The following is a 27141-nucleotide window of genomic DNA, read 5'->3' as shown; positions in this document are numbered from 1 at the left end:
AGCTGGGCCACCAGGACCCTAACCATCCAGACAATCCAGAGGCAGGCCACAGGGTCTCAACTCTGGACCTAAACCATCCAGACAATCCAGAGGCAGGCCACAGGGTCTCAACTCTGAGAGCCTTCCCTGAGTTCATGAATCAACTTGGGCCAGACAGGCAAAGAGGTTCTCTTCCTGCCACTTGCCTCTGCCCACCCCCCTGTATGAGGGTGGTCACATAAAACACCGGGTTTTATCAAAGACTAGGTAGGAGCTAGGGAAAATAAACACAGACACCCAGGAAATAATGATAATGAAAGAGAAGGCAGTGCTCCGACCTAACTAAGCACAGTACTCTGACCAATGGAGGAGACTGGTTGGAGACACACCCGCAACACCACCTCCCCCCACTGTCACCGTCAAGAACAACTTTGTTCAAACAAATTCAAATCTTAGTTTCGACACCTATGAATTGCAAGCCTAGCAAATGACAAATTCTTTGAGACTATTTTCAGGAAGGAATGAAATGGAATAACCTCTACCCCCAAAGAAATGCATATTCCAGTCAGGACAGTATCTGCCTGAATGGCCAGGACTTAATTTTGCTTTAGTCAGTGAGTAGGCAGGCACTGAAGAAACTATATAGACATTCGGTGCTAGACTTCAGGTTAGGTAGCTGAGTTGGCGGATGTCGGTACCAGGGAAGCAAGTAGTTCGTAATCTACTAATTTCTCCTAGTGGCTGTCTTTAAAGACACCTCTAAAAGCTGTGTGATTCAAATGTATTAGAAGAAGTCTACTTTGGGCTGGAGAGATGGCTCAGTGGTTAAGAGCATTGCCTGCCCTTCCAAAGGTCCTGAGTTCAATTCCCAGCAACCACATGGTGGCTCACAACCATCTGTAAAGAGGTCTGGCGCCCTCATCTGGCCTTCAGGCATACAGACAGAATATTGTATACATAATAAATAAATATTTAAAAAAAAAAACAAGAAGTCTACTTTCAGGACAACATTGCCATGTGTTTAAATAGTTTCTTTGCAGCTAACAGTTGTCTGTAATGCTCACTAAACTAAATCTGGTAACATGCTATTATCCTCTAGTTTTGTTATTCAAACTAAGCTATTCAGATTACAATGTTTCTTAAACAATTATAGGCAATTTATTTCAATAATTTAATTGTATGAGAACACAAGAGGCGATAAAATATAATTGTGTGTCTCTGATTTTTTTTCTCGAGTGTCTCAGTTTCCATGTGAGGGAGGGCCCTGACTGCAGCACTGAAACAGCACCCACACCTGCTGCAAACTTCTTCCTATGTGTGCCTGGACTCACACTGCTTAGATTTAATTACCCCGCAGTGACCTGCCATAGCCTTTCTTTCTGATGATGCTAACACAAATGACTTACTGGCACTCTTTCCCTTCCAAAATGAAAAGCTGCTAACTTTTCTCTGCCTCCACTAGAACATGAATAAAAATGGCAGGTTTTAGTTTAGGAAGCACTGGAATTTGAAGCTACTTTCTCAAAATCCGATCTCTTTTGTCAAGCAAGATGGTAGGTGATGAGACAGCCGACATCACTCGGTTATGCACTACATGTTTAAAACACACTAGGACAAAGGTACAAACAGCCTCTCTGTCTAGACAAGGGTCAGAACTAGGACAATCAATGCTGATACCTGATCAATTCCTTTGACAAACACTTACCAAGGCCCTTTTTATATGCCATTATGGTGCCAGAACACAGTAAAAAGACACACTAGAATTAGGAAACTCATGCCATACACTGGTTGAAAATACAGCCAGTAATAACCAGGCAGTGATGGCACACACCTTTAGTCCCAGCATTCAGGAGGCAAAGTCAGGGAGGTCTGAGTTCAAGGCCAGCCTGGTGTACATGACTGAGTTTCAGGACAACCAGCGCTATATGGAGAAACCCTGTCTCATAAAGACGAGAGAGGCAGAGACAAAAAGAGAAGATATAGGTAATAGTGCAAGCACACAAGCAATTCATATTAACATACCAGAAAACTATCTGCCACAAAGAAAAACAAAACTAAGAAGACATATGGTTGCGAAAGTGATGCTGAAAATCTTTTCTTCCATTTTTCCTTTCTCATGTGGTGTAGAGGGAGGAGCACAGCACCTGTATGGAGGTGACACACAGAGAACAAGCACACTGTGTGTTCTGGGGAGGACTGGTACTGAACAAAGCAGGAGCAGGAGAAAGAACTCCCAGGCAGAGGCAGGCACTGAAGAGACCCTTATCACAGTCCAGCTCACAATCTGCAAAAGTTTTAAAAGACCGCCAGCTGGGGTGGCCCAGAGGCATCAGCAGGCTGTTTGGAAGCACAATGAGGAATGCTCAGTATTTATGGAGGGATGATTCAGAGTATCAAGTATGTGAGAAATAGAAGCTAGACAGATCATTTGGGGAACAGGGAAAAGATAATAGGATATGCTTTAAAAGACACGTGTATTTCTAGATAGAGAATATCCTAAGGATCAAGAGATAAAATACAATGTCCATTCCATGGCAACCTGATCAGGACCGACTAAAGGATTATGGAGTAAGGACTCCAAAGAGACCCAGCAGCCAAACTCACAAGACCACTCTGCTCTGAGCCTTTGCCCTTCGGATTCGTAAGACAAGATATGTCCATTGGCTGCCGTGGCTGTTCTAGCAGCTAAGACAATCTCCTCATCTCAACTATCAAGGGCTATCAAGGTACGTGGAAGGCTATATCCTTTCTCCTGGCATCTAAGTTCTTCAAACATCATGATTTGGCCCTGACATGTTTTTACACTTCTATAATGTGTACATCTCGCTCTAATGGCAAAAAACAGCACAAACTCACATCACTGCTTACTTCTGGGGGGGGGGGGGTACACTGTTTTACCATACCTTGGATCAGGGAAAATAAAAAACTATTTTCAAACTAAAGAGGAGAACTGAGAATGGACTGAGTAACAAAAAAACTTTAGTTAATTCTTCAGACAATAAATGCTTAAATATTTAAAAGTATCCTTAATATTTATAGCATGCAGTTTCTATAAAATATACATATACCATGGCAAAATGTTAGTTCTGAATATAAGTAGAGGACACATATAGCTATTTATTGAGCAAGACTTTCAGTGTAACTACTTTACTTCACAGAGGTGCCCTAATAATTCATTTCTGTGCTTCAGTTGATTGCTGTGCTGCTCACAGGCACAGGTAACACTGTGGAGATGACTGCTGGACCCCATGAAAAGCTGTGAAGAATTAGGAACAAAGGAATTGATCTGAAAACTGGAAGAGTGATTTGGAAGGAAGTCAGGAATTGCAGGTGGAGGCACAATACACAGAAATAAGCCAAAAGGCCCTGAAACAATACAGCCAGACAACCATCTGGACCTGAGGGCCAAGGCAGGTAAGAACCTATTGTGTGAAGTGGCTGGCAAGGGTGACCTAGTTTGCCTTCTGTAGCTATAATAAAACACTGAGCAAACCAACTTGGAAGAATAAAGAGATTACTTGGCTTATACTTCCACAATACAGACCATAATTGAGGGAAATCACAACAGAAACTCAAGCAGCAACCCGAATGCAGAAACTGAAGCAAAGACCAGAGAGGAATGTTGCTTACTGACTTGTTCCCTACAGTTTGTTCAACTTTCCAGTACAGCCCAGAACTGTGGCATCTCACATCAATCATTAATTAAGAAAATGCCCCCACAGACTTGCCCACAGGCCAATATAATGAAAGTAATTCTTCAATTGAGGTTCCTTCTTCCCAAGTGACTTGTATTAACTTGACAAAAACCACCACATATGACAGAAAAGAATGGGCATGAAGATAACCAACACAATACAGGCATGTTTTAGCTAAGACCCACAGCATCCCCACCCTCACTGGGAAGGGAAGCACTGGGGCAGATCTACCACTTTCTCCTTGGGCCCTACATGCTGCTATGACTCAGTAGAAACTGAGTCAACAGGGATTGAGCCATCAATGCCATAGCAGCCAAAGGAAATCATGGACAGGCACAGTAAGTGAGAAAAAGACTACAGCATAAGAAGAACAATGTCAGAACAGAGGTCATGGTGGTATCAACACTTAGGATGTATAGACCTGGTAAACTTCCCAAAGGAACAGCAAAGTAAACAGAAACTGCAAATAGAGAAAGACGGGCTGCTGTGTGGAGACCGCAGGGCCCAAGCAGGAGTTACACCTCGCACTCCTTCCAAGACAAAGGAGGTAAGGTAGCTAGCTGTACAGTATCCTACCAATCAAGAAATAAAACTAGTTCTCTGACAGTGTGCAAGTAAGTGTTCTTTACGTGAAAGCTCTCCATTTTCAGTTAACTTTTTGCAATGGAATTTTAGATTTGCCTAAATTAGAACCATCCCTTACTCACTCATTACAATCATAATTTTTTTTTTTTTAATTTTATTTTCGAGACAGGGTTTCTCCGTAGCTTTTTGGATCCTGTCCTGGAACTAGCTCTTGTAGACCAGGCTGGCCTCGAACTCACAGAGATCCGCCTGCCTCTGCCTCCCGAGTGCTGGGATTAAAGGCATGCGCCACAACCGCCCGGCATAAATTCTGTTTTTCATAATGCCCTAACCTGTCCCTAACTACCCTGGCTCACCAGATGAGTGAATAACGATGTGGTAGGTGAAATCAAACAAGTAAACAAGACCCATGAGCTGCCAGTGCCTGAGCCTCAGATACTATCAATCTGGCAGAACAGTAAAGAGTATGCCTGTTAGGGGACTTTAAACAACCAAGGTACAGGGACTGAATTTAATAATACATAGCATTTGCTTTCAAAAGTAACAACACTAAATGTGGCTGTTGCTTCCCTTTAATAGAAGAAATTGAGGCACAAAGAGGTTAAGAAATTAAAGTCCCATGATGATTAGATTTTAAGATGGGGTTTTATTTTCTATATTTGAAACCACTGTTCTAAATTGTCATGCGCAAAATAATGAAAAGCTATTGCATAAATTACTTTGCATATAAATATGTAAATGTGTGAAAAATCAAGCTGCAATAGACACAATAAAAGCAGAGAAGATACAAGTTACTAGTGCCCCTGCTCAGAAGGAACTTGTATTTATTTTATGTGAACTCTACCACTCCCTGGCTAAAACAAGGGTGAGGCAATAAACCATGCACTGCCATGTAAGCAAGACACAAAGTAGGACGATTAATTATAGCCCGTGAGTAACAGAGGTGCTGGCCTGCTGCAACTGAAGAGGCTGTAGAATCTTCTGCCCTTTCGTGGGTTGGCTCAATTACTTGCCATGTGTTAAAAACACTCTTGGCAGCAGAGGGCAGAGGAGGATTCTGAACTTTTCCACTAAGGGTCAGAATGGACATTAACAGTAATATCCAATCTTTCCTTCCTTAAGTTAATATGCAGTTAGCTACATGGTATTTGCTCCTAAAATATGGGTCTGCAGAAAGGGCCCCTGACAGATAAGAACCTAAGATCCAATCTGTAATCTGCCATCATGCTTTATCAAAAGTAGAATCATATAAACAAGGACAACCATCAAATAAAATATAACTTGTCTCTTAGTATAGCTGAAAACTGCAGGTGTTCCCTGACTAGAAAAAAACAACCCCTAAAGATACTACTACCACCAGCTAGAAAAGGGTTGTATGTAGCAAGCTATGAGGTTGTTAGTGGTGAAGATGTTTCAAGTATCCGACGTCACTGAAAAAGCAATAAATGAAAATGTTCAGGGATAGGATTTCAGAGAGTAAGAGAAACCCTGGCGGCACACGATAGATACACTGCTACCGCATTTCATGTGTTCTTGAATAGGAAAGGGTTGGTGGTTATTTACATATCTTCTCCCCTTTATCAAAGGCCTGACTCTGCCCAGGGAAAGCAGATGCAAAGGGACACTTACTTTTTGGCAAATCTCCAGTACTAGAGGCTGAAACTGTTCTGCTTCTGTCATGGGATGGGCTGCTCTCCTCTTGCTCAGTAAGAGGTGATCCCTCTGAAAGCACAGAGCCACAGGCCACAGGTTCTAAGGGCCCAGAAAATAATGATGTGGAAAACTCTGGACTTTTATGCTGTCCATTTGGCAATTCACCATTGAACTGTTCATAGGAACTGCCATACGTATAATCACTCTCTGCATTTGGCTCATCTAGGTTATATTCCTCAGGATTTGCACAGTCATCTTCATCATCCTCTTCATCCTCCAGCTGCTGTTCCAATAAAAAGGGACCATTTTCAATATGGCCGTTGGCTTTAGGGGACTCCATCCATGTAGGGTCTATGTTTTCAAGTTCCTGTTCAACATCATCTTCATCCTTCTCAGCATTTTCCTTCTCCGCATCTTCTTTTTCTTCCTGGTCTTCAGCTTCACCTTAAAAAATATCAGATTAAGATTAGGAGTAATGACTCTCCTTGCACAGCAGTACTAGTTAGATTAGGAGTAATGACTCTCCCGTGTGTTAGTACTAGTTAGATTAGGAGTAATGACTCTCCCACATGTTAGTACTAGTTAGCACTAGTTAGGAGTAATAACTCTTGCACAGTAGTACTAGTTAGATTAGGAGAAATAACTCTCCTGCACAGTAGTACTAGTTAGCTTCTGCAACAAGAGATACTTAGTATTTTTTTGGTTTTGGTTTTTACAGACAGGATTTCTCTGTGTAGCTCTGACTGTCCTGGAACTCCCTATGTAAATCAGGCTGGAGCTGAACTGAAAGGTCCACCTGCCTCCTAAGTGGTACGATTAACACCACATCCAACTAAAAGACGCTTTTATCGTACCACAAAATCTGTTGTTTTCTGCTTATTTAATAATTAGCCTTCTATTTTCAGGAACAAGTTAGCTCTTGGGGTAAAATTCTGAGTAAAACTGGACTTTTGTTTCAGTCCCTCCCCATTGCTTTTTTCAGAGATGCTTACTGTACTGGAACTTTAAGATTTTAATTTTAAACGTGTGGTGTGCATGTATGTACACGCCCATGGCCTTAGAGGCCAGAGGCCTCTGATCCCCTTAGAGCCAGAGTTACATGACACAGGCGGTACTAGGAACAAAACTTGGTTTCTTTTCAAGACTACCGATCCATTTTTCCATTCCTTAACTGATTCCTCTGCAGTTTCAGAATAAGATCTGAGGTGCATTAAAGCTAGGCAAAACATTAATTACAGAAAAAAAAAGGGGGGGTCATCATCAACAGGAAAAAGACACTATGTTTCTCAGACTTCCTTCTCCGCTTTTTGACAGCCTACTTCGAAATGTTAACATATGCCTAGCAGATACTTTACAAAAGGGATACAGGCTGCTTTCCATAACCTCCAACGAGGAGTTAGAGAAAGTCGCTCTAATATCTGAGACAGCAGCACGGAGCCAAGCTGTGTGGTACGGGACACCGGCCCAACAGCCCTTCCTCCTGCTCACAGTTATACTAACCGTTATCCTTTGCTGCCTCATCTTCTGTCACCTCCTCTAGCACTGCTTCCTTTAGTTTCTCCTCTGGGTGATACCCATCATCGTGTTCGTTGGAGGGTACGGCGGAAGTGATGCTTTCCTCTATGATTTTCCTCTCAGCTTCTCGTTCCAATTCCTCAATCTCCTGCAAGCGTTTCTCCAGCAACTCAGCCTGCCTCTTCTGTTTCTTTTTCAGCTTTTTCTTTTTATTTTTTGATATTTTTCCTATCTACAACATGGTAAGAAAATACCATATATCAGGTGCTTCTTCTTAAAACACTATTCAAGAATATAAGTGCTGGCAACATGGCAAATTCCTGCTCTAGTTCTATTTCTAGTCACAAACTCTGTCAGAAGATCTACCTTAGGGTAGGATTGTGCTTATACTTTGTTGAGCTTCCCCTTGAAGGTGCATAACTTCCATTAGAAAGTCTATGAGAACTGAGCATCTTGAAAGACCTTGCTCTTAGCAAGAATCTCTTCTATCCAGACATTCTCGCTCCTCAACAACACAAACACCTACCAAGACAGGTGACCAACAGTACTGAGTTTGGCTCTTAAACCAAGCTGTCATCAACAGCCAATATAACATTAATTTTCATAAATAATGATATAATATAAAAGGACAAAAAAGGAAAAGCCACAGTTTTGTCAACCTCCAGCTACAGCCATATACCTTAGAAAGCACTGGCAACCAGCAGCGAGAACCTTTAAAGTATCATAGTTCAAATCCTTAAATCAGGGTAGAACTATGAAAGTGATTTAGATTTTTCTGGCAACAACTTATCAGACTTGAATTTCTCTTCCAAGACAAAAGAGAATGCCCACTCACACATAACAGCTAGCTATAAAATAAGATACTTGGAGGTCAAGCAAAAGTAATTTTTGAAAGATTCTTTTAATCTTGATCTAAAACCTTGCAATTCACTGAACTTGGCCAACTGCAGCCCAGAGAGCACAGGAGGAGACTGGTCTTGCAGTAGCTTTGCTATTCCCATACCTGAACTCAAGGTTTTTCTTTTTTGGAGGAGTGGGGCAGCAGATATGGAGCACTTATAAATATGTCCACTTTTAAATTAGTTAAGACTACAACATTTGCTATATAATTTGTGAAGCTCACTAGTAAAAAGTCCCTGCTGACATGCTGAATATACATGTAAAAATACTTACAGGCTTTTGCTGTGGAGCCGTACTCACTAAAACAAAACAAAACAAAATGGGTATTCAGAGAAAAACAGACAATCTGATTTGTAACATGAAATAATACTGTCTTCTAATAACTACCCAACTTCACAACTTCCAAACACTTAAACCTTTGAGATTTCTAAAGATAGGAACCTAGAAAAAGATTATGCAATGCAGGCACATGACTGACTCTTCCAGGACACAGGAGGAGCTGTTCATATATAAAGTCACTCATCTTGCAGCCTCTCTCAAATCAATGACTGGAAAATTGAGAAAACAGCAGAAAGAAGAAAAGGAAATGGAAGAAAAGTTTATAAGTCAGTCATAGAACCAAATGTGTTTCACAAGCAAGGCAATGAACATTTTAGAAGAGAAGGCACCCAGCTTTGTTTAAAAACTACTTGGAAAGCATCACAGAGTTAAATTACACAGCACAGCACATTCAGCAATGAGTCTAAAAGTCAGCATTACAAGCATAAAAACTGTGAGTTGCTTGCATGAGCTAAGACCATCACAATGGCCGTTGACGAGGTCACAAGACCTGTAGTCTGCACATCTGTTCAGCAATGTACCAGCACACAGGCAATGTAACTGCACTGAAAGCACAGCCAGGTCCTCACTGCCAATAAATTCTACGAAATTCAGAAGAAAAACTATGCTAATGCTCATGACCTGATCCCCTTTCCCACTCCACATCCCTCGATCTTTCACAGCTAATACCAAATGTATCAGTCAGACTGAGATGGGGGCAACAACATTAACTTAAGAGAGGAAAAAGAGTTTTATAAAACCTAAGTCAGAAAAAACTCAGATGACTGCAGGTAGGCTACCAGAAACCTGCTACCTATTCTCCAGAGACTTTGACAGCACAGCATGCTCCTGTGTAGATGAAACAACAGCTGAGAATTTACATGCTCAGTAGAGGGTAAAGATAGCACAAACAATTAAAAATAAATTAACTAGGGCATCTTCTTGGGAAAAAAAGTTATTTTCAGTATCCAAACTCTTAGAAAAAGTTACTAATATGTACACATCAAACTCAACTGTCCTCAAGGCATAAGTGGACTGAAGCAATGAGGGCTCAGCTCCCTCACCTGCAGACCCAGAAGGAGGAGGAGCACCTGCTTTCTGCCACTCAGTAGCTTCGGCCGCCATTCTTCGCACGTACGCATCATCTACACACATCAAGATGTTCTCTGGCTTTATGTCAGTGTGGATTATCTTGCATTTACTGTGTAGATAATCTAACCCTTGAAGAACCTGGTCATAGTAAAATAAGAAAGGACTTATTAGTATTTTTTTGGTTGTTGTTTTTTTGAGACAGGGTTTCTCTGTGGTTTTGGAGCCTGTCCTGGAACTAGCTCTGTAGACCAGGCTGGTCTCGAACTCACAGAGATCTGCCTGCCTCTGCCTCCCAAGTGCTGGGATTAAAGGCGTGCACCACCACCGCCCGGCACTTATTAGTATTTTTATTATGTAACTTATTTCACCACGAAATCTACAACTTTTCCACATATTATTTCCATGTGTAAAATGGAATACAATTTTATAAGCATAGATAGATGTTTACTTTTAAAAAAAGAATTTCCTTATAGGCAACCAATGTGCATCACTTTGGGACTCATGCTCACAGACCCAAATGAATCTCTCTATATGTCTTTAATAACAATTTATCTGTAACTCCAGTTCTAATAGGTCCACTTTCACCCTCTTACCTCTGCAGGCACAAGGCAGACATACTGCACATACTACACACACAGAGGCAAAACACTCATAAAATAATGAATAAATATCTATATATGTCTTTAAAATTTTTCAAATCTATATGATTTAATGTTTTAAGTGCACAACTCTATTTTTTTGGATTGCAACATCACCTCCTAACTCAGAACAATTTCAGAAATCCCACATTCTGAGTAGTGACTTAATATATCCCTTCCACTCCTACAGTCCTAAACACTAAACTATGTGTGTGACTCATACCAAGTGGTCTCTGCCTGTGTGTTTGGGAAAACACATGATGTGCATTCACTTATATGCATGTGTGTGAAGGCAAGGGGGTCAAAATCAGGTATGTCCCTCAATAGCTCTCTACTTTCTTTTTCTTTTAAATGTTTATTTATTTATTATGTATAACAATTTATCTGTAATAGTATTCTGTCTACATGTATGCCTGCAGGCCAGAAGAGGGTACCAGACCTCATTACAGATGGTTGTGAGCCACCATGTGGTTGCTGGGAATTGAACTCAGGACCTTTGGAAGAGCAGGCAATGCTCTTAACCACTGAGCTATCTCTCCAGCCCTCTACTTTCTTTAAATAAAAAATACTGGGTTTTCTTCCTGACCCTGGCACTCACCAATCCGGTAGAATGGCTGGCCTGGCTTTGACTCACTAGTGCTGGGATCATAGACACACATCACTACACCAGGCCCTTTCTCTATGAGGGTGCTAGGAATCGGAACTCAGGCCCGTAAGCCTATGCAGGCCCTTTACCAACTGAGCCATCCCCCTACCCCAAAGCACTCTAGTAATGAGCATAAAGACTGAGGCTCATGCTGGGTAGCAAACATCAGTTATTTACTTCCTTTTGTTGCTCAACAGTATTCCTCTATGAAGAGACATGGCACTTTTTAAAGATTTGTTCATTTTTATGTATGTGACTATTTTGATTACATTTATGGATGCCTGGTACCATCAGAACACATGAACACTGGAATTGGAGATAAGAATGATCATAAGCCAGCACTCAGTGCTGGTAAACAAACCCAGGTCCTCTGTGAGAACAGCAAGTGTTCTTACCCACGGAGCCATGGATAAGACAACAAACAAACAAAACCCCCAAAAGTTGACAAAGCTGGGCGGTGGTAGCCCAGACACTAAATCCCAGCACTCAGTAGGCAGAGGTAGGATGATCTCTGCCTCAGTGAGTTCAAGGCCAGCCTGGTCTACAGAGCTAGTTCCAGGACAGACAGATCCTGAAACTACACAAAGTAACCCTGACTTGAAAAGTGTGTGAGTGTGTGTGTGTGTTTTCAGTAAGTGGCTTGGGTTGGCTGTGTAGGCCTAACCTACTGTGTAAGGCCCTGGTCAATCCCTAGCACCACAAAGAACAAAAGCCAAGGTAAAAATCCTCAATTAAAATAAGCTTAACCTGGGCTGGGAGATGACTTAGCACATGCTTGCCTTGTAAGCCTGAGGACCTCAGTTTGGATCCCTGGAAACCCATGTACTGTCAGATGGGGAAAGCAGGACTCTCCTGTGAAGGCAGAACATGGAATTCCCCAGAATTCTTAGCCAGATTAGCCCTACTGGAGAGTTCTACATTTACCTGGAAGACTCCAACTCAAGGAATATGGTGAGAGAATGATATAGCACAATGTAATGATGAAATTGATCAGCTATTGGTAGGAAATGTGCTAGAAGACTCACAATTTCATTAAGAAACACCATGTTAGCCGGGCGGTGGTGGCACAAGCCTTTAATCCCAGCACTTGGGAGGCAGAGGCAGGCGGATCTCTGTGAGTTCGAGACCAGCCTGGTCTACAAGAGCTAGTTCCAGGACAGGCTCCAAAACCACAGAGAAACCCTGTCTCGAAAAACCAAAAAAAAAAAAAAAAAGAAAAAAAAACCCAAAACACCATGTTAACAGCAAACGTTTAAAGAAAGATTTTTCTCCTCAACATAAAGCCAGTCACACTGAACCTTATAGAAGAGAAAGTGGGAAGTGCATTTGAATGCATTGGCACAGGAGACCACTTCCTAAATAGAATCCCAGCAGCACAGACACGGAGAGAAACAATTAATAAATGGGACCTCCTGAAACTGGAAAGTTTCTGTAGAGCAAAGAACATAGTCAACAAGACACAACAACAGCCTACAGAATTGGTAAAGATCTTCACTAACCCCACATCAATCAGAAGTCTGATCTCCAAAATATACAAAAAAACTCAAGAAATTGGTCATCAAAAGAACAAATAATCCAATTAAAAAAATGGAGTACAGACCTAAACAGAGAACTCTCAAAAGAGGAATCTAAAATGGCTGAAAGACACTTAGGGAAATGTTCAACATCCTTAGTCATCAGAGAAATGCAAATCAAAACAACTCTGAGATTCCTTCTTACACCTGCAAGAATGGCCAAGATCAAAAACACTGATATTTACTGTGTGATACCTAATATTTTCATATACAGGTACACTATGTTATACTTACCACAAACAACTAATTCATCTATCAAAAAAGCAATACAATAAATTGCTTTTTCTTAATTAGATTTCCAGAAACCAAGTGAATGTTTTGTGCCAACTATAGAGAATACAATAATTTCTGATTAAATCCCCCCATCATTTATCTTTACAAAGGCTTATATGCCAAGAGATGAATGGCAGTGATAACATATTGCCTTCCTTTCTAATATGAGATGCATGTCATAATCGATTTGATAACAGCTCAACAGTTGTTGATTCATTAATTTCTGCATTAAAAACTAAAACACAGGTTGAAAGCAACCAAACTGGCTACTAGGGGTGGGATTGTTCTGTACAGGGGTAGGGTTGCTTTCTGAAATCTCACCTGTCGAATGATACTCTTCACACAACGAACTGGGAGACCTTGATAGTTGGATTTGATGATCCATTTGAGGAGATGGTGGCCAAGTACTTCAAAGACCATGCAGACATCTGGGATAAGGTTAAGGAGCATCTGAGGATGCACTTCCTCAAGGCAGGTGGTCACTAAAAGCGAATTCATTGTATCACTTGTAAAACATTGTTTTCCTAATAAAATACCATATTAATACTATCAGGTGATCAGTTGCTGTTTTCACTTAAATACACAAGATCTGACTTTTCCCACTACAGACAATCATATACTATATATTATTCAATGTGTATAGCAGTCTCATTCAGGAAATAAAAAATGACACACACATGTAATCTCAATACCTGGGAGGTGAAGGAAGGAGTGTCAGAAGTTTAAGATTATCCTCAGCTACACAGTGAGTTCAAGACCAGCCTAGGCAATATAAGACACCTGTCTCAATGAAAATCTATTAATTAATTAATTAATATATTTCAATGTACAGTTGGTACATTTGGAGGTCAAGATATAATTATGAGAACATCACTATCGTTCAAGGCCATACAAGCACCCGAATGAACTGAAATCAAGGTCTCAAACAGGTATCAATAGCTCCAAGTTCACTGTAGCACAACCATGAGCAGTCAAGATACAGAAATGACCTACCCATTCACCACTGTGTGAACTGATAAAGAAAATATATGCATGTGCATATGCACAATGGAATATTATTTTATGCAAAAGAACAGTGGATTTTTTAGAAACAAAAGCCCACATTTATTAGAAACGTGTACTGCTCTTTTTTTGTTTCTTTTTCAGTAATAAAATGCAACCACCTTTTTAAAAGCCCACTCAAACTATACTTGGCACAGTTTTGTGAGAGCAGTGGATTAATTAATTTATTTTGGAGTGGCTGGTCTGGAACACACTAAATAAACTGACCAGGCTGGCCAGAAACTCACAGAAATCCATGTGCCTCCACCTCTCGTGTGCAATCACTGCCAGCCCCACATTATTTTTCAAAGATGTCATCTTTTATTGACACTGGAGTTCACTGATTCAATTAGACTAAGTGGTCAGTGGTGTTTTTTTTTAATTTCTTTTTTAACTGATATGTTTAGCTCTTTATTTTTTTATTTTTACAGGTGCTTTGCCTGCATGTGTGTCTCTGCAGCACATGTGTGCTTAGTGTCCACAGAAGCCAGAAGAGGGACTCAGAGTTACAGACAGTTATGTTCTGAATCATGGGCGCTGGAAATCAAACACATGGGTCGTTTAGAAGAGCAGCCAGTTCTCTTAACTGCGAATCTATCTTTACAGCGCCAGTCAGTGGATTTTTCAAAAACAGAAGCTCTATGCTGGGTGGTAGTAGCTTACGCCTTTAATGTCAGCACTCGGGAGGCAGAGGCAGGGGCATCTCTGAGTTTGAGGCCAGCCTGGTCTACAGAGTAAGTTCCATTACAGTCAGCCATACACAGAAAAACCCTATCTTAAAAAAAAAAAAAATCAGCAACAAAAACAAACCCAGTAGCGCTAGGCCCAATCCCTGACCCTCTAAACCAGTGATTCTCTCTCAAAACTATGGGTCTTGACCCCTTTGAGGTTGTGTATCAAATATTTACATTACAACTCATAAAAGTAGCAAATTTATAGTTATGAGGTAGCAACAAAAAAATTTTATGGTTGGGGTCCCCACAACACGAGGAACTGTACTAAAGGTTTGCAGCATGAGGAAGGTTAAGAAGCACTGCTCTAGAACATGAGTCAGCAAATAGATCATACACATTAAAGATGTTCACAATTTTCAAGTAGTTCTGGTTTGGTTCATAGCTAGAGGCTTACTGCTGAAGTTAGCATCACAAAATTATTGACTTATTAATTTTTATAATATCTGGATTTACCATGGATAGCTATTTATATAAATAGTTTGGTGAAAAAGTTGTAAATGTTTCTGTTCTGTTAAAGAACTTATACACCACAGGCTGAAAAGATGAAGTCTTACTTCCCAGTCTCATTATAAAAAAAATAGGAACTAAAATCTACAGTTAGATACAACCCTAGGGTTTCCAAAATAAGTACCAAATCTCCTCAAAGCATTGACGTACCCAGATTAGGATAGGTTCTTAGCATTTTACTTGTTAGGAAAAGGACGTGTGTGTGTGTGTGTGTGTGTGTGTGTGTGTGTGTGTTTCTCTTAAACTCTATAAATCCTGTATTTTCTCTAAAGAATCTCTCCTTCTTTCTTCTTCCTCTCAGGAAAAGCTCTACAAGTTTAAAACTCAATGAGTAGCTGCCCTGCCCTAAGCAGAAAGGCTCCCATGGACTAGGGAGCAATCAGACTGTGGTGATGATCATCTGCCTACCTGCTAGCCTGCTGTTTGGGAGATTATCAGCTACCAGGAGTCATCTGGGGGCAAATGCTGAGATAATGTCAGCAGGGTTTTATACTTCCCAGTATTTGTTTTGGTTTCTTTGCTGAGACAGGGTCTCATGTAACTGAGGCTGGCCTCTAGCTAGCTAGCTAGGCAGTAAAACTGACCCTGCACTCTTGAGTCTTCTGCCTCAAGAAGAGTGCAGGGATTATGGCCATGAACCACCATGCTGGATTTGAGATTTCTAGGAGAAATATAAAGAAAGACCTGTTACACTAGGAGTTTTCTTCCTCCAAAAGATCATGATAGAGAAGGTGCAGACATTGGATGTAATCTTTTTTTTTTAATATTTATTTATTTATTATGTATACAACATTCTTTGTGTATGCCTGCAGGCCAGAAGAGGGCACCAGACCCCATTACAGATGGTTGTGAGCCACCATGTGGTTGCTGGGAATTGAACTCAGGACCTTTGAAAGAGCAGGCAATGCTCTTAACCTCTGAGCCATCTCTCCAGCCCCCTGGATGTAATTCTTAGGCTTTAACTGAGATAGAGGCCTTGACATAAGGTTTCTGAAGTTTCAGAAAGTCAAATACGACAATAAATGTTGGATCTGCTCCAAGAAGATATAAAGAAAATAACAAAAGACCTGAAACGACAGAAGACCTTAGCCATAACATGCACTAATATTCATGAGTCATGCATGTGGTTATAAAGAAAAAGTACTAGAATATTTTATCATCTACCATTGCAAAGAAAGAACTACAATGATTTTAAAATGTCAATAGTATTATATATAGATAACCAAAATAAAGGTTGATCAAATAAGAAAATTAGTATAGTGGGAACAAGACAAGAGGACAGTAATAGAAGAATGAAGACATTACATGCATTATTAGATTACATACAGTAGATACAGCTACAAAAATATGTAAAATCTCTCATTTTCTATAATTAATAAATACTAACTTTAAAAAACAATAGTTAACTCTATTCCAAATCAAGTCAGTATTTTTATGTTTCTAAGATGTTAATACATCCAAAAGAGTCTAAAAAATAAAATAAAGCTTTAGCCAACCAGACCAGGAGAGGCATACTTAAAAACTTTACAATAACCCTGAATACCTTATACAGAGAGGCAGAGCAGCAATTAAAAATTTACAGGCACCTGAAATAACTCAATTTTTAAAAAGTAAAAACAAAAAAAAGTGTTATAATTCAGAAAGCAAAAGAGTAAAGGATACGTATCCCATTCATGCCTGAGATCTTGAAGTCATCAATGAGCTGGACCACCATGTCTTTGTTGGGGTCACTGGGGTCACTTTCTCGAACCTACACAGGTAGACAAATCAAAAACAAAGGAGTTTGAATTTCTTATTTCCATTCTTGGTTTTCCCAAATGAAATGCTGTTTATCAGCCAAAGATAGTCTAAATCTCAGCACACTTTCTGCCTCAGCTTCCTGAGTGCTGGGATTACAAATGTGTACCACATGTCCAACCACCACAGAAGTTTAAAATGGAGGTTGGGGCTGGAGAGATGGCTCAGCAGTTAAGAATGTGTACTGCTCTTCCATCTGACCTGACTTCAATAATTCCCAGCACCCACGTGTGGCAGCTGAGCAGCCAGTAACTACAGCTACAAAGAAGCCAGCATCTGATGAGTGCAGGCACATACTTAAATAAATTCTAGATGATGATGATGATGATGATAAATAGAGCTTTTTACTATACCAATCAACAAGGTTTTTTTCCAAATAAAAGATTTATATTTGAACTTATAAAAAAAATCTTCTTTAATATAGTATCACCCAGAAAAACCTTTTAAGCCAATCGGAGCAGGAGAGGTGCATACTTAATAACTTTAATGACCCTACAAACTTTATACAGAGGGGGCACAGCAGGAGTTAAAAAGTTTATAGGCACCAGAAATAAGACTATTTTTAAGAAGTAAAAGCAAAAAAAAAATGTGTTATAATCCAGAGATCACAAGAGTAAAGCATTAGCAAGTCACCTTTTTACATCATTCATATTTGTTGATTACTTACACATTTGAGCAATTTAATTTCATCCAAGGCTGTCTCTGTATAATGCTGGGCACTTTTTACAACTTTCATTGCAACAAATCTTTTCCCTCTTTAGAAGAAGAAAAAAAAGCATTGTTATTTACATTATCAAATTAGCAAAAGAAGCAACTGTTACAGTGAGGTGTAGCCAAGTTAGTAACCAAAACACTGAGGCTTTCAATAACTTTCCTATAAAATATGTTGGCACATGCCTTTTACTCCAGCACTTGGGAGGCAGAGGCAGGTGGATCTCTGTGAGTTCAAGGCCAGACTGGTCTACAGAGAGAATTCCAAGATAGCTGGAGATACTCAGAGAAACTCTGTCTTGAAACACATACACACACACACACACACACACACACAGAGAGAGAGAGAGAGAGAGAGAGAGAGAGAGAGAGAGAGAGAGGGAGGGAGGGAGGGAGGGAGGGGGAGAGGGAGAGGGAGAGAGGGAGGGAGGGAGGGAGGGAGGGAGGGACAAATAGATGGTATTTTGGAGGCCATCCAGATGGCTCAGCACGTAAAGGCATTTGCAGGCAAGCATGGCAAACTGAATTTGATTCCCCAGAACCTATGTAAACAACCTATGTGGAAGAGAAATGAGTCCACAAAGCTGTCTTTATGCAATGGCAAATGCCTTCCATACAGACATCATACACACACATATACAGTAATAAATTTTAATTCAAAATAGCATTTTTTCAAATTTGGATGACACAAATAGAGGATCATAGGTTAAAACAATATCTTTTATGCTTTGTTGTTTCAATTCTAATTAACATAGAGTAGACAAGAAAACAGCTAACACAAACACTAAGGGGAAGTATTTTACAATTATTTCAATTCATGTATGTGCATGAACACAAACTACACACAAATATATATGCTAAGAAACAGTGACATTTCCTAATATAGAATGTGGCTTTTAAATAAGGTCACAAAATATTGAATTGAAAGGTGTATACATTTTCAATTTGTATTGATTTTCTCTGATATGAACTACTAGAAAAATAACAAGCTCACAAACAAAGCTCACTTAGTATTTTTTAAAATATAAACAAAAGCACAAACCTTTAATCCCAACAGTCAGGAGGCAGGGGCAAGTGAATCTCTGAGTTTGAGGTCAGCCTGATCTACTAGAGTTGGAGTTCCAGGAGAGCTAGGGCTGGTACACAGAGAAACCCTGTCTTGGAAAAGCAAGCAAACAAACAAAATACAAGCAAAGGAATGTAAGATCAGGTTGAAGGGGACCAGTATAGTTGGCGGCAGGGGCCAATGCTAAATTAAATTGCTAAATTGTACCTAATTTGTTACCACAAGGCAGGATGGCCCTTGACTACACTAAAACTCAGGAGCACAGAATAACAAAGAACACTTACTGCATGTCCCAGCACAGCCAGACAGTGGAAAAGTGCCCCCATCCTAGCTTCCTAATGACATGGTACCGACCATTGAAGAGGTCTCCAATTTTCACTGGATGATAGCCACCTGAAAGGGAAAAAAGGAAATTGCACATCTCAGGAAATCAGCAATGTTATCTCATCACGTCCTTTGTTGGTTCCTAATGTCATTAAGGAAAGCAGTGAATAACAATCGGATTAAAATGCTTGAATAATAATGATCAAGATTATTTTATGGGGGTAGGGTGGTGGTTGGGGCAAGGTTTCTCTGTAGCATTGGCTATCCTGGAACTTGTTCTGTAGGACTCATAGCACTCAATCCTACGGCTTCCCAAATGCTGGGATTAAAGGCGTGTGCCACCAAACAGCTAAAATTACTTCTTTCTAAGTAGAAAAATATCCTATAAATTCTCATTAGGCTTTTTGTTTGATTATTTTAATGAAATATGAAAAAGACAACGAACTGCAGAACCCTTGTAGTTAAGAAGTACAGACAGATGTACATCAACTCTTGACTCAAATTTTTTTTTTTGGTTTTTTTTTTTTTTTTTTTGTTTTTTCGAGACAGGGTTTCTCTGTAGCTTTGGAGCCTGTCCTGGAACTAGCTCTGTAGACCAGGCTAGCCTCGAACTCCCAGAGATCTGCCTGCCTCTGCCTCCCGAGTGCTGGGATTAAAGGCGTGTGCCACCATCACCCGGCTGCTGAATTAGATTTTCAACTCTACATACTTTTGTGTACATCAATAATTTGTGTATAAAGAATTGTGTACTGTACATCTTAATTACCAACTACCCGTTTTCTCAGTACCCTTCCTCCACCCTCAAACTCTGCCTGGAAACACTTTAAAATGAAGAGAGATAGTAGGTGCCCTGTATTAAGGGACTGTCAAGGGAGGAGAGGGTGCATCATTGGAACCTGATATAAATAACAACAGTAATAACATTTTGCTGTAGTCCCTCCTCCCTCCCTTATTTTCTTGAGGCAGAGTTTCACAATGTAGCACTGCATGGCCAAGAACTCTATAGACCAGACTTGGTGTAGAAGGTTCTTCTGCTAATGGGTCAAGCAGTGTTTTAATTAATACAGTTTCTGTGTGGTTATTTTGGGTGTAAGCTAGCTGGGTAGCCAGGACAAACAAGGGGTCCTCTCCTCCAGCACAGACTGGCTTCAAACTCAGAGATCTACCTGCCTCTGCCTTCCAAGTGCTAGGATTAAAAGCAGGCACAACCATGTCTAGCTTTACCTTACATTTACAGTGAACTAGGCTAAAGAGCAGTACTATGGTGCTATTTTATGAAATACAAGAAACGGTCTAGGAGGGTAAGAGGATAGCCATCAACAAACTTGAATATAAACTTATCACCCTGTTTTAGTACACAGGAACACTACTGTATAATGAGTGGTTTAATTTAAAGTTCTATGCTACTTCATTGCACATTATTGCCAATGCTAACATCTCCAGATTTAAAAACAAAGAAATCTCAACTACTAGCATATATTTTAGATTCAAGTTCACTTGAATAGCTGGAGTGTATATTTGTGAGCAAGACTGGAAGAGGACCATCTCTGCTGTAATCTCACACCTGCACCACGGCTCCTGTTCTCTATGGGCCCTGAGTCTGGACTCTCGGGAACACACTGCCAGTTAAAATATCATTTCTAAAAAATAGACCCACAATGCAAGAACAGTACAGAAGTAATTTTTTTAAATAAAGAGAAAACACTAAAACTATAAAACAACACTTTTCTAAACAGAAAACATATAATATTTCATATCAATAGTCTTTATTATATCCTACCTCCTAGATTTCTTTAGAAAACAATGTTATTTCTGCTGACCATCTTTTCACTTCATCCCCACAAAAGGAAACCCTGACTATCAGGGCATCTCCTGAACCTAGTATGCTGCTGAAATTAGGAACATCTCCCCTCACAGCAGGCCCACAACAACACAACAGGCACCAGGGAGTGTCCTAAGTTCCTTCTCTTACATGCTAGCCAGACCAGGTCTTTCACACTATGAGCATACAAGGAGCACTAACAAGAGTTCAAGGCTTCATATGTCTCTGGAGTTAACTTTGCTGCTCCATACAAATGTGAAAAGGGAATACAAGATAACGATTCTACACAAAGGCTCAGCTCCTGGCATGAGCAAAGTCCTAGAAAGGATCAAGTACTTGAGGGTTTGGGTGACAATTTGTATTTCATTATAGTAACTACGATAAAAATCATACATTTAGGTTTTTCTTGTCTTACTACTACTCAATCTTTTGACTAGGATCAGTTGTAGAAGTGTTTCTTTTCTTCTAAAATAAAAAACAACATTTAAGCTAAATTATAAATAAAAGGGAACAAGAATGGACTGTGAGTAATAATGGATTTTATTACTGTGCCTTTTTCTCCTCTCCCTCTATGGTACCTAAAACACTACTAAATTCTACCTATACTATTGACTAGACTCCAAAGACAGAACTTCAAGAACTATGTCAAATAGAGATAGAGTGAACAGCCCTGTCTTTTCCTGACTTTAGAGGAATCACTGAGTTTCTCTCCATTTAATTTGATGTTGGCTACCGGCTTGCTGTATATTGCTTTTATTATGTTTAGATATGTTCCTTGTATCCCTGATCTCTCCAAGACCTTTATCATGAAGGGGTGTTGGATTTTGTTGAATGTTTTTTCAGCATCTAATGAGATGACCATATGGGTTTTTGTCTTTTAGTTTACTTATATGGTAGATTATGCTGATATATTTTTGTATGTTGAATCATCTCTGTGGTGTAGGAGGTCCTTCTGTCTATGTGTTGCTTTCATTGGTTAATAAAGAACTGCTTTGAGCCTATAGCAGGGAAGAACAGAACTAGGCAGGGAAAGCTAGGCTGTACGCTGGGAGAAAAAAGGGGAGTCAGAGAGACACCATGGATCCACTGGAGACAAATGCTGGGAATTTTACCTGGTAAGCCACTGCCACGTGGCAATACAGAGATTAATAGAAATGGGTTAAATTAATATAAGAGTTACCAATAAGAAGCTAGAGCTAATAGGCCAAGCAGTGATTTAATTAATACAGTTCTGTGTGATTATTTTGGGGCTAAGCTAGCAGGGCGGCCAGGACAAACAAGCGGCCTCCTCACTGTTACATCCCTGCATCTCTAGGATGAAGTCAACTTGATCATGGTGGATGATTTTTTTGATGTGTTTTTGGATTCAGTTTGCCAGTATTTTATTGAGTATTTTTGTATCTACGTTTATGAGTGAGATAGGTCTGTAATTGTTTTTCTTGATTGAGTCTTGGTGTGGTTTCAGTATCAGGGTAAATGTAGCCTCATAAAAAGAGTTTGGCAATGTCCCTTCTGTTTCCATTATGTGGAACACTTTGAGGAGTATAGGTATTAGATCTTCTTTGAAGTTCTGGTAGAATTTTGCACTGAACCATCAGGCCCCTGACCTTTTCTTGGTTGGAAAGCTTTTGATGACTGTTTCTATTTTCTTGCAGGTTATAGGTCTATTTAAATTGTTCACCTCGTCTTGATTTAATTTAGGTATGTAGTGCCTATCCAGAAAATTGTCCATTTCATTTATATTTTCCAACTTTGTGGAGTACAGGCTTTTGTAGTATGACCTAATAATTCTCTGGATTTCCTCAGTGCCTATTGTTATGTACCCCTTTTCATTTCTGATTTTGTTAATGGATATTCTTTCTCTGCCTTTTGATTACTTTGGATAAGGGTTTGTCTATCTTATTGATTTTTTTCAAACAGTTGTATGGCTGGGGCAGACTGCAGGGCCACTGGCAGCAACACCAATTCTCTTTGGATGGATACCTTGCTCAGCCTAGATAGAGTAGGGAAGGCCTTGAACCTTCCCCCAAAGCAATGTGCCTTCTACTCTCTGAGGAGTAGATGGTAGGTAGAGGGAATGGGAGGAGAGGGAGTGGGAACTGAGATTGGTATGTAAAATAAAAAAAGATACTTTGTTCTCTTTTCAAAAAGTATAAAATAAAATAAATTAAAAAAAAAGTTTAGAATTCCATGACAGAAAATACTCTGGATGTTCAGCAAATTCTCTTTATCTTAATACCTAATATCAGTATTGTTCCTTTTAAAACTGATAATCTCTCTGCTCTGAGATTGAGAGATTTTTTTATGCTGAAAGATTTCAAATGAGTAGAGAAATATTATAGAATCCTCACTAACATACAAGTCTTAAGAAAGGAGAGACAGTTAAGAGCAACAGATACTCTTCGGAGGACGTAGGCTCAATTCCCAGCACCCACATGGCGGCTCACAGATGCCTGTAACTCCAATTCTAGAGGTTCTGAAGCTATCTTATGGCATCCTTGGGCACAAAGCACACATGTGGTACAAAAGACATAAACACAGGCAAAACAGCCACACACATAAATTTTTTTTAAAAAATCTCTAAAAAGAAAAGAAAGAAAGAAAGAAAGAAAGAAAGAAAGAAAGAAAGGGCCAGGACATCCAGAACTGTTACACAGAGAAACCAGGACCCAGGACAGCCAGGGCTGCTACACAGAAAAATCTTGTCTTGAAAAACCAAAAAGAAAAAAAAAACAGAAGAAAAGAAAGGGAAGGAAGGAGAGAGAAGAGAAGAGAAGAGAAGGGAGGTAGACTCACAGGGACATAGGAACTTAACATAAGATAACAAACATACTCTGTGTCAGAGTCAATACTTCTCCGAACATCAAACCACTAAAATATGATAGTCAGAAAATCAGCAAGGGCACGGAAATTTAAACACATTAAGGATCATTGGTGGATACTTACAGAATGCATTCGTACACTTAAGGGCATATAGACTGTATGTCAACAGACAATACACTAAGTCATAAAACATGTTTCAATAAAAACAACAGTGTTCAAGTCACATAAACAACATCCTTAGACCACACTGTATTAGTTAAGAACCAACAGTTTAAAATGCTTTTTTTTTTTAAAAAAAAATGCCCCAAAAATGAAACCTAAATAAAAACTTACAAACTAATACATGATTTAAAGAATAAATCTGAAAGAGGCCAGGCACCATAGCTCCTGATTACAATGGTAGTACGTGGAAGGCAGAGACTGAAGGCTCACTCACTTTCTGGCTCTCTGACTGGATGGAATGCAGTCAACATTCCTGCTCCCATATTTTCCTCATCATGATGGACTGTACCCTCAAAGTGCAAGCCAAAGAAACCCTTCTTCTGTAAAGTGCTCTTGTCTAGTATTTGTCATCCTGGGGGCAGGATACTCAGAGGAATCCTGGAATCCTTGAAATGCAAAGGCCAGAACTTCTACTGTAGAACCCAGCTATGACAAGCTCAATAGAGGCCTGTCTATAGTAGTTTTCCTAAGTCAATACCTGTTGCAAGAAAGACCATAAAGTGAGACTACCTAGGAACCACCCAGAAACAGACCCTCCAAAGGAAATTCCTAATGTCCCAACTGTTGTAGTTAGGATCACCTGCCAGCACACACCCATCGTTTTTCATCAGAACACCTCTAGACAAATGTCAGCCAATCAGGGGTCATGAACCTCAGAAACCCCTCACCCCCACCTTTACTACTATAAGAACCCAACCCTAACTGAGCTCGGGGCTCTCCATTTATTCCAATACGTTGGATACACGGAGAGACCGAGTTTGCAAACCTGTGTAAAATAAAGGCTCTTTGCTTTTACATACTGGACTTGGTCTCCTTGTTGGTTTCCGGGGGACTTCGTGGATCTGGGCATAACACTACAAGCAGGAGTAAGCAGCAGAGGATGGCAAGAGGCTTGTGTCCATCTGGTGTGTCTACCACTCAGTGTGCACCGCCTTCATCTGTTGTTGGGCCACCATCACAACTGCCATCCAGGGCTGGGTGAGGAAGGACTTTGCTGCTATTCCCTTGAGTAGTAGTAAAAAGACCCTAGCTTCATTCCTCCCCCATTCACCCAAAAAGGGGTGACAAACACAAGTTTCCAACATGAGAAATGGTACAGCTGACCTCACCATGTACCCTACAGACGTTAAAAGAACAACAGAGTATAAACACATACATGACATGGATACATACATTTAATGACACAAACCACTAAAACTTCAACAAAAAAAACCCTCAGACTTCATTTATCCCAATTTAGTTTTTAAATTGAGTTAATTAAGTACATTTTCATAAAAAGTGCACAGTAGCTGGGTATACATGCCTGCAATCCCAGCACTTGGAAGGATGAGGCAGGAAGGCCAGTCTGAAGCTGGTCTTTGCTATATGTCAAGACCCTATCTTTTTACAAAGAATAAAAAAAGAAAAGCACAGTACATTTTTCTAAACAATATGGAAGAAATACTACCAGTTCTGTACAAACTTGCTAAAAAGCACAAATGAGAAAATACTTACTGTCTTACCCCAGGAGATGCCAATATTTAATTCCAAAGACAGGCAATGGCATATACGGAAACTACTGACCATAGTGGAGTTTGAAATGCAGACGTCATTCAAGAAATGGAATCAAGAAATGCATACAAAGTCTAGTCTATTATGGCCAGCCGTGGTTTATGGCAGGAATGCAAACTTGGCTCAATAGACACAGAAATAAATCACAACACTGCTCTATTGCTGTGAATAGACACCAATGGCCAAGACAACCTACATTTATCGGAGGCTTGCTTACAGTTTCAGAGGTTTAGTTTATGACCACAACCACAGAGAACATGTCAGCAGGCAGGCGGGCAGAGTGCTGGAGCAGTACTTAAGAGCTTACTTACATCCTCATTTACAGGAAGCAGGCAGAGAACAGAAGACTGAGACTGGACCTGGCATGGGCTTTTGAAACATCCAAGTCCACTCCCAGTGACACACCTCCGAATCCTTCCTAAACAGTTCACCAACTGGGAGGCAAATATTCAAATATGGAGGTCACACTCATTCAAACCACCACAAACACCAAACATAAATTTCTACTTACAATTTTGAACAGAACATGAACAGAAAATGCATTTTATAAAACCAACAGACAGCACACTTAATGCTGAAAGGCTGCATGCTTTCCCTATAATCAGAAACAGGATGAGAGTGCCTGCCCTCACCAGTGGTATTCAGTATGGTGATGGCAGCAAAGCTCCAGCCAATTATAATCACAGAAGAGCATCAAGAGTATATGGTTTCACTTGTGCACATTGTCTGAAGACACTGAGGGCCATCTCTAGTCTGTTTCCAAGGCTTCTCCAGTGAACAAGTCTGAAAAACAGACACAATTCCACTGGAGAACTGCCACAGGGCAGAAGTGTCTCTTCTAAGGAGATGCTGTATAGTACTGATAAGGATCTCTAAACCTGAATCTAGTTCTATGTAGCAGAAACCCACTGTGCATACAGTATCCTGCTCACTTGCCTCCATGCTACAGGTTTAGTTCTGAGAAGCCAGAAGTATCACCATAAACATGAAGCTCGAGAAGCTAGCTGTGAGCCAAGTCCTTTCTTCTGATCTAGGAATCTCATTGCTTCTGCAAACATGTATATAAAACTGCAATATGTTAAGCTTTTATGCCTATAGCAGGGTAAAAGAATTAAAATTTCTTAGTTCTTATTACCTTTTTCCACCAGAAAATAAAATCTTGTTGTCATACAAAAATTGCTAGTTTTCCGTCTTGTGAAAACAGTCTTAAAACTATACTGCCTTTCTTGCCTTGATGACTAAGAAACCCAGAAACAATACTTTCCCAAATTGTACAGATTTCTATTAATCCTTAAATGACTTAGCATTATTTCAATGGTATAACTGCTTCATCTGCCTGCCTATTGTATTCTATATACTTATTTGTAAAATTTCCCAAGTATGTGATTAAGGAAGTGTTAAGATATGAATATCACTACTTTCTTCTCGGGGTAAATTCATGCAAAGTGTACATCTAAGAAGCATTTCCACTTTTCTTCTTTACCCCACCCCCCAATAAAGCCATCTTATGTTCTGCTATTTCACCCTTAGGTTCCCCAAGAGATGGTAAACTCTTGGGAGAACAGGCACAGGCTTTCTATGGAGACACTATCCTCAGCACCTTGGACATGGTACTTGAACCATGATACACAGAACATATAAAAACTTAAGAACAAGCAGATAGACATGGATGAGA

At 40.0% G+C, this 27141-nt stretch overlaps 1 protein-coding gene across 6 annotated transcripts in view; it reads right to left on the bottom strand.

Annotated features, from left to right (window-relative positions):
* Positions 1–27141, bottom strand: part of Srpk2 (SRSF protein kinase 2) — a 190666-nt gene that overhangs the window by 17969 nt on the left and 145556 nt on the right. For 4 of the 6 annotated variants that reach the window (XM_041668649.1, XM_041668651.1, XM_041668653.1 and 1 more), the window contains 8 exons: positions 19009–19117; positions 17615–17702; positions 16813–16900; positions 13190–13296; positions 9710–9875; positions 8601–8626; positions 7413–7659; positions 5889–6356 (listed from right to left, as the gene is read on the bottom strand). In XM_041668649.1, coding sequence (XP_041524583.1) covers positions 5889–6356; positions 7413–7659; positions 8601–8626; positions 9710–9875; positions 13190–13296; positions 16813–16900; positions 17615–17702; positions 19009–19117 — 1299 coding nt within the window. The remainder of the gene's footprint in view (positions 1–5888; positions 6357–7412; positions 7660–8600; positions 8627–9709; positions 9876–13189; positions 13297–16812; positions 16901–17614; positions 17703–19008; positions 19118–27141) is intronic. The other 2 variants (XM_041668650.1, XM_041668654.1) reach the window with 1 other exon arrangement.

Source organism: Microtus oregoni, unplaced genomic scaffold (assembly GCF_018167655.1).
Source record: "Microtus oregoni isolate MIOR12 unplaced genomic scaffold, Mior012 000018F_ref0000195, whole genome shotgun sequence".
NCBI classification, from domain to species: Eukaryota; Metazoa; Chordata; class Mammalia; order Rodentia; family Cricetidae; genus Microtus; species Microtus oregoni.
This window is presented reverse-complemented; position numbering and strand designations above follow the sequence as displayed.